Below are 8,590 nucleotides of genomic sequence, written 5' to 3'. Positions count from 1 at the left end.
CTAAACGTAGAAATAAATAACACACAAAATAACGACACAACAACTTTTTATGGTTAGAGAAAACCCGCAGGTCACGTTTATTGTGGCAACACAAGAACTAACGACCGTCTGAATAAACATGGACCAGGGGGGCGGCAATCAGGTACTAGCTAAAACGTAGTAACCCATGCTAACAAGATGGGCAGTACCAGGGCGCAGGAGAAGAAGCAGAGCGTAGCTCAATACTATAAAACAGGGAATTCTCGGCATCGTAATCACACGGGCAGGGAACACCCCAGACGCGCGTCTGGGGACTTCATCCCTGGCCGGAAGTGCCGTCACTCTACCTCGATCACATCCTGCCCCCGGACACTGTCCACCCGCCAGCCCAGGGTGCAAACCACCACTCCGTACCAGTAAGGGCCAGGATCAAAAAGGTGCGTAAACCAGATTGAAATACCTGGGGAGCTGAAACTTAACGTCCTTGGACTTACAGAAATAGGCTGGTTAGCCCTCATCAAGCCTTCGGATAGCCCTAGTCCCTGGGGACCACCATAAGGACGGATCCCCCTACTGATTGCAAAATAATAAACAAAGGGAGGGAAGGGTGGGGAAAACTTTGAGAAAAACAGCAGAAAGAGGACATGTGCTTCCTGTACTGGGTGGGCTTAAAAAGGTAAGCTGGAACCCCTCCTCTCTTTCTGCAACATTGTTTCACACACACAACACAACACTCCCCTCCTCCGTCTTGGCCTTAACCCTTATGTGCATTCCAGGCAATTTGCCTTACATTTCCTTAAGGGATTAAATGCCATATCCTCCTCTGTGGAAAGAATAACTTATAACTATATACATTCTTGGTTTAACATAAACTCAACTTAGTTTCTAAACGTAGAAATAAATAACACACAAAATAACGACACAACAACTTTTTATGGTTAGAGAAAACCCGCAGGTCACGTTTATTGTGGCAACACAAGAACTAACGACCGTCTGAATAAACATGGACCAGGGGGGCGGCAATCAGGTACTAGCTAAAACGTAGTAACCCATGCTAACAAGATGGGCAGTACCAGGGCGCAGGAGAAGAAGCAGAGCGTAGCTCAATACTATAAAACAGGGAATTCTCGGCATCGTAATCACACGGGCAGGGAACACCCCAGACGCGCGTCTGGGGACTTCATCCCTGGCCGGAAGTGCCGTCACTCTACCTCGATCACATCCTGCCCCCGGACACTGTCCACCCGCCACGAGATCGCCCGAATATCAAGGGCCACTCTCGCCGCCACCCAACTCACACCAATAGGAGTAGGGACTGACGTATATCTTCAATAAACAGGTCCATGCCATGGTCCGTAAGATGGACCCCGTCGCCTCGGTACAGGCTACGGTCAGCGGCCGTAATGAACTTGTGTTCCACAACAAAACCACCTAGCTCGCACATAAGCTTCCTAACATCTCTATTGAGCTTCTTGCGAACTTGGAACGCTGCCCTATGATTGGCCATGTGTCTCCACGTCAACCTCGGTATAATGTTTGACCAGCCCATTCTCACACCAGGCAACCAAGCTTTAAAGGTGCGCAGATCTGATTGGATCACTGCGCTCAAGTCCCGGCCGGGAATTGAGCCGAGATCATTCCCACCTAAGTGGATGATCAGCACATGGGGTTTCTCCCACCGCCTCATGGCGGATTGCAGTAACCCAGGCAGATCTGCCCAGCAAAGGCCTCTCCTCCCTAACCACCTAACTACCACCCTGGAGAATGAGAACCCAAGCTGCTGCCCTCCAGGTTGCGATGCCGCTCGGATAGCCGCCCAGTGTACGAACGAGTGCCCAACGATCCAGGCACGAAGTGGCCCACTTCTAGGCCCTGCAATAGAAACAAGAGTTAGGGCATATAATGGCAGCGCAGTGTGCAACATTATCAACCAGCAAATATTAACATTGGGATATAAGTGGCCTAACGTAAATCTGATACCTCTTAGACTTCCACCTCCCAAGCGCCATTATGCGGTCAGCCGACCAGCCTAAAGTCGCCGCCGTCGTAGCAGCTCCAACCCTAAAGGAGTGAGGAGCTATAGTATTGGGATTCAAGCCCACTTTTTTAGCCGCCCACCCCAAAACCTTCCGAAATTGAAACCTCGTCAGGGGGGGTACCATCCTGATGAATTAAAAATCTAACCGCACCCACTGGACGCCTGTCCGAGAAGGTCTTCAACAGTGCACTAGGGCAGCAGGCGGAACCCGCATGCGCGGGTAGCGACAGCCAGGCCCCCCTACCATCTTGATCGACTTTCGATCGAGGGATGAAAAGTAATACCCCATTATCCGTAAACCTGACGTGCTCCGCCAGGACGCCACCCACTTTCGCCAACTTAGACTGGGGGACCAATTCCCCCACTCGGAGAGCACCATGAAACGCCATGGCGAACGCCGCTGAAAAAAGCCGCACCTCGTAGTCTGAGGAACATACCTCCGGTAAAACACGAAGCAGGAGGACCAACCTGTCCGCCGTTATGGGTTCCCTAACGTCTGGACGCCGCACTTCCGACCTTCCCCAACCCCTCAGTATTTGACGAATCAAAAACGTTTTGGAAGAGTCCGTCAGCGTGAATAGTTTACAGAAAAAGGACACCGCCGCCAACCGCGCGGTTACCGCCCCTTTCTTAGCTAACTTAGCCCTAAGCTCCGCGAGCCAGCGCAATAGCCAGTCCTGCTCACCAGCACAAGAAGGAAATCCTTGGACATCGCAGAAGAATACCCATTCTTCCCAGTACCTTACATAGGACTTCCAAGTGGAAGGTGCCAGGGACGCCTTAAGCACCGGAATCAGGGACTGCCATCCAAAGCCACCTGCCAAAGAAAAGGGGGACAGGGAAAGCCATGAGTGGCAGCCTCAGGAGCACATTTCCTAAAATTTCCCATTGAAAGCGAGATAGTGCATCAGCAATAACGTTTTTAACCCCTGGGACATGCCTAGCCCGAAACTCAATGTTCCGCTTGAGGCATCTCAAAACCAGAATTCTCAGATATCGAATTACTGGTGGTGAGGTCGAAGAGAGACCGTTAATGGCGAAAACCACGCTCAAATTGTCCGTCCAAAAAATGACGGAGCGGTTCTCGAGCTTGTCCCCCCAGATCTCCAACGCCACCAGAATGGGGAAAAGCTCTAGAAGGCACAGGTTCCTGGTCCGGCCCCTGGCCGCCCACTCTGCCGGCCAAGGTTCGGCGCTCCACTCGCCATTGAGATAGGCGCCGTATCCAAAACCCCCAGCAGCATCAGTAAAGAGGTGCAGTTCTCGCGCCGGAGTCTGGGGGGTTCTCCAAATACAGATCCCATTGAAATCCCTGAGGAACAGATCCCAGACACGGAGGTCTTCCCTCATGTCACTATTAACCATCAGTTTGGCCTTAGGGGAAGTAACTCCCGGCAACAAGCGCTCCATTCTTTTCAGGAAAATCCTCCCCATCGGGATGACCCTCCCTGCAAAGTTGAGCAGACCCAAGACCGATTGGAGCTCTTTCAGCGTGCAAAACTGCGCCGCTGCGAGGCTCCTGACTGCTGCCAACATCTTCTGTACCTTATCAACCGGAAGCCTACATTCCTGGGCTACCGAATCAATTTCGATACCCAGGAAAGTTAGACAAGTGCAAGGGCCCTCCGATTTGTCTTCTGCTAAGGGGACTCCAAATTTCTCCATCAACAGCCGCATGGCGTAAAGGAGCAGCTCACATTCCCTAGACCCCTGTCTGCCGACCAGGAGAAAGTCGTCCAAGTAGTGAGCAATCCTATCCTCTCCTGTCACTTCCGCCACGGCCCAATGCAAGAAGGAACTAAACGCCTCAAAATAGGCGCAGGAAATGGAACACCCCATGGGCAAACAACGGTCAACATAATAGTGTCCGTTGAAGAAACAACCCATTAAGTAAAATGATGCGGGGTGAATCGGCAAGAGTCTGAAAGCAGACTCGATGTCAAGCTTGGCCAGTAAAGCCCCATGACCCGATCTGCGTACTACTTGCAAGGCATCATCAAATGACTGGTAATATACGGTACTTAAGTCCTGAGGAATGGCGTCATTGACTGACTTTCCCTTTGGGTATGAGAGATGTTGTATCATCCTAAACTTTCCTGGGTCTTTCTTGGGCACGACCCCTAGAGGCGAGATAACCAATCCCGGCATAGGTCTTTCCCTAAACGGGCCAGCCATTCTACCCAGTGAAACTTCCTTACCCAATTTCTCCTTTAATACCTCCGGGAAAAGGGAGGCAGATTTCAGGTTCCTGCGAGAGGCCGCACCCGAAACCGGACCTTGTACGGGGATAACAAAACCTTCCCGGAGCCCTGACTCCAACAAGGCCGCCGTTACCCTATCGGGGTATAGTGTGAGCCACTTACTAATTGCGGCCACCTTCAGCGGGGTGTCCGCTCTTAGCGACAGCAGGGCCTCTTGGCCCAGTCCTGTCCTGTCTCTCCCCTTTTTTAACGCAGTCTGCGGCAGGGTGAAATCCCCCGCAGATGCGACAAGCGTGCCGAAAGGAACACGCGGTTCCCAACGTGCATTGCTTGTCCTGGAATTTCCAACAAACCCCAGCTGGGCGTCTGCGAAATCTATTTGCGGGTCGAAACTGCGTTGCACCCGCCGGGGCCCCCGCAGTACCTAGTGATTTCTCGGGACCCAGCCGGGCCCAGAGTTGCATTTCTACGCACCCGAAATCCAACAGTGGATTACCCACCATCTTTCTGCGGAACTCCTCATCATAATCCCGCCAGGCACCATCGCGATAATTATCAGCAATGATCTCCATGTTTTCCATGTATTTCAACACGGCTAAACACTGGTCCGGCCATTTTTGCAAATAGCAGGACGCATAGATCCTGAAACACCGGCGCCATTCGTGAAATGTATCTGGGCGCTGGTACTTCTTGGGGCCTGTCCCATCCTCCGCTCTCGCTTTCTGCCTTAGGGCTTCCACCGAGAGCTCGAAGATGTTAACAAATTTACCCTCTTGAATTCTCCGTACTGTCTTAGTCTTCAAATGCTCGTGCAGATCATAAGAAGACCAGGATCTAGTATCCCCTTGGAGTGCCACCTTCCGATTAACAGGCCTCCCCACCCCACTTATGCGAAGTCTGGGTGGGGCAGCCCTGTCGGACCTGCCAGAGGCAATATAGTCATGACGGTCACGCAAACCCCCTCTTTCTGATCTCTTCTCATCAGTTAACCATCTAAGCATCTTATACATTCTTTTATTGCCCTTCCCATGCAACCCCAGTTCCTTGTCATTTTCTGACCCAGAATCATCCGAGGATGAGGTAAAACCCCGCAACCCCACTGAAACTGAGGACTCACCATCTCTCACACCGGTCCTGTTTGGAATCGCCACGACTCCCGAAGTAGAAGGACGCTCATCCTCTGACACCATGGAGTCCTGGCCGCTCTCAGCACCTCTCTCCAACCCGCTGCCTGAATCTCCTGACGTAGCCATGTCGCTTTCCTGCAAAAGAGATTGCCAGAGAGGAGTACCACGAAGGGGAAGGTCTGCTCTACCCCTCCCCCTGTGCCCAGACCGTTCATGCATCCCCTCACACACATCATGGACATCATGGGTGCCTTCGCCACTTGCAACATCATCATACACACCCTGCTCATCTTCTGTAAAGTCCTCTATCTCTTCACTAAAATGTACTGACTTCTGAGTGATAGGGGTGGCTTTCTTACGTCTAGTGGATGCAACCGCTAAATCTAAACTCTGAAACTGTTCTGGTGAACCATGTTTGGTAGAAGACCTAGTTACTACCTTCCTCGCTGCTGCCGGGGATGCGCCCGGAGCCTGAGGCCTAGCCCCTACACTCCCACCAATTTGCGCGCCAAAAGCGCCGCCTGCACGGGCGCCGCCTTTGCCCAAAGAAACCTCACTATTACTGCCAGCGCTCTTAGGCATACTCCTAGCGTGCCCAATAGGTGCTGCGCCACCTTTATAATTGCCCAATGGGGCCTTTGCCCCTTGACGAGGATTACTACCCGACGGGGCCTTTGCCCTTTGCCGGGCCGTAATACCCTTTGCAACCTGCCCACGGGGGCCTCCAACAGGGACCCCCGGGTTCATTTGGCCAGAGAAATGCCCCCCCTGAGGTAATTCCTCCATTGATTCACCAATAGCCCCCTCGTGAAGATCAACCCCCACAAGTGCTGCCCCTGTAGACCCCATTGCATCAGCAGAATTGCCCCCCGGAGCATAAGTTCCCCCCCCGCGGCACTCCTCTCTTACCTTGGATGCCGCGCGGGGAACTCGACCTGCTCCGCTTCGATGACCGCTGACAAATGGCGGGACCGGCAGTGACGTCATCGGAAATGACGTCACCGGAAGTCCCGCCCTCGGAGGACCGCAAACCGGAAGTCGCCGCCGATGGAGGAACAGTCGACGCAGGAGCCTGCGCAACCACCGCCGGAGGACCAAGGACCACGTGGGACGCACCCGGAGACCCCGACAAAGAAGATGCCCACATCTGGAAAAGGGATACCGCGGCCGCGATGGAGTCCTGAGACACCGGAGACGACGTCGGAGGTAAGGCCGAACTGCTCCCACTAAAACTACCAACTATTGGGGCAAAAGAGCAAGGCCCGTAGGGGCCGGGGACCGGAACGCCACCAGGCCGAGAAGGGCCCGCCGCGACCACGCGAGGGGAGGGAGGCCCAGCCAGGGGGACCGGAGAGCAGGGGACAGAGGAGCTAGCGGCTGTAGACCGCATAGCGGGCCTAGCGGGGACCCCCGCTTTACCGGCTACTTTAGGGGGACATGTGGGCCTGCGAAGGCCAGAAACGGGCCCGGCAGGGCCCGACATCGTAACTAAATTGGGGCCTACGTTAGAACTAACCCCCCGTAAAGAGGGCTCACTCCCGGCCGCATGGCCGACGGGCTCAGACGCGCCATCTGGATGCCCAGCACTACCCCCCATATTGCTCACTAATGCCAGCACCTCCAGTAGGGCCCTATCTGAAATCTCCCCACCACTACCCCCAACCTCCCCGGAGGATTGATCAAGTGAAGGGGAAAGGGAGGGAAGTAAAGGGGTTCGACCCACCGTTTCTGGCGATGGAGGGATCCACTCAGCTGCTTCATCGCTGTCTTCAATAACTTCTCTCTCTGCAGGTTCCTCCCTAGCCTCCATGATTCGCTTTGGAGGTGCTTTAGATCTCCTTGAACGTCTCATGTGAAAACTTTGAGAAAAACAGCAGAAAGAGGACATGTGCTTCCTGTACTGGGCTTAAAAAGGTAAGCTGGAACCCCTCCTCTCTTTCTGCAACATTGTTTCACACACACAACACAACACTCCCCTCCTCCGTCTTGGCCTTAACCCTTATGTGCATTCCAGGCAATTTGCCTTACATTTCCTTAATATGCTTAAAGGCACAGTAAAGTCATAATTAGACATTCATGATTTAGTCACAATATACAATTTTAAACAACTTTACAATTTACTTCTATTATTGAATTTGCTTTCTTTTCTTGTTATCCTTTGCTGAAAGGTTTAACTAGGTAAGCTCAGGAGCAGCAAATAACCTAGGTTCTAGCTGCTGATTGGTAGCTGCATATATATACCGATTCTCATTGGCTCACTCATGTGTTCAGTTAGAAACCATTAGTGCATTGCTGCTCCTTCCACAAATGATACCAAGAGAATTAAACAAATTAGATAATAGAAGTAAACTGGAAAGTTGTTTAAAATGATATGTTACCTAAATCATGAAAGAAAAAAATTGTATTTCATGTCCCCTTAACCAATTATCTATTATTTTTATTTTAACTAACATAACTGCACTACTGAATAACCAATGTTTATTAGTTAAGCTTATGGTAAAGGGTAATATTAAAATGTTAATAACTGAAGTCTTTCAAATATCAATAGATTAATTAATAGTTAAATATTAAATATAAGATTTACTATTTATCAATTACTTGTTAGCTATGATTATTGTCAACCTCTAAAAAATCTATTTTGAATGCTTCTGCTAGACTCATCCACCTAAGTCGCCGATCTACAGCCGCTGCTCCGCTCTGCCAGTCTCTACACTGGCTCCCCATACAATCCACAATACAATTTAAAGTATTAACCCTAACTTACAAAGCACTCAACAGTCTAACTCCCAACTATATTTGCTCTCTCATCGTGAAATATTCCTCATCCCGTCCTCTTCTAACAACCTCTGACCTATGTCTCTCCACTGTTATCTCTAAGTCCCACTCCTGCCACCAAGACTTCGCACGTGCTGCTCCTGTCCTCTGGAACTCTCTACCCCGCTCCATTAGACTGTCTCCAACCTTGTATAGCTTCAGACACTCCTTGAAAACTCACCTATTCAGAGAGGCTTACCATCTCACCTCCGTCTCTCATCCTAACCAAACTAATACATGAACTGCCTGACTTCTGCAACCGATGTAACAAGCTACCCCAACCTTATGTCTCTGCACCCTATACCTATAGACTGTGAGCTCTCCAGAGCAGGGCCCTCTTCCTCCTGTACTGGATTTGTTTAGTTTTGTTATGTTTTGTATTTTATCACAAATCCTTGTCATTGTATACCCCTATCATTGTACCCAGCGCT

The 8,590-nt window shown here is 51.1% G+C and overlaps 1 protein-coding gene across 1 annotated transcript; it reads right to left on the bottom strand.

The window, feature by feature from the left end:
* Positions 1–665: 665 nt before the first annotated feature.
* LOC128639109 (uncharacterized) lies at positions 666–6,139 on the bottom strand. Its single transcript, XM_053691268.1, has 2 exons — positions 5,336–6,139; positions 666–1,851 (listed from the first exon to the last, which is right to left on the bottom strand). Exons 1-2 carry the CDS (start codon positions 6,129–6,131, stop codon positions 1,274–1,276), a joined length of 1,374 nt encoding a protein of 457 aa, XP_053547243.1. The 5' UTR covers positions 6,132–6,139; the 3' UTR covers positions 666–1,273.
* Positions 6,140–8,590: the final 2,451 nt, after the last annotated feature.

The sequence above is a fragment of the Bombina bombina genome, chromosome 8, assembly GCF_027579735.1.
Source record: "Bombina bombina isolate aBomBom1 chromosome 8, aBomBom1.pri, whole genome shotgun sequence".
NCBI classification, from domain to species: domain Eukaryota; kingdom Metazoa; phylum Chordata; class Amphibia; order Anura; family Bombinatoridae; genus Bombina; species Bombina bombina.
This window is presented reverse-complemented; position numbering and strand designations above follow the sequence as displayed.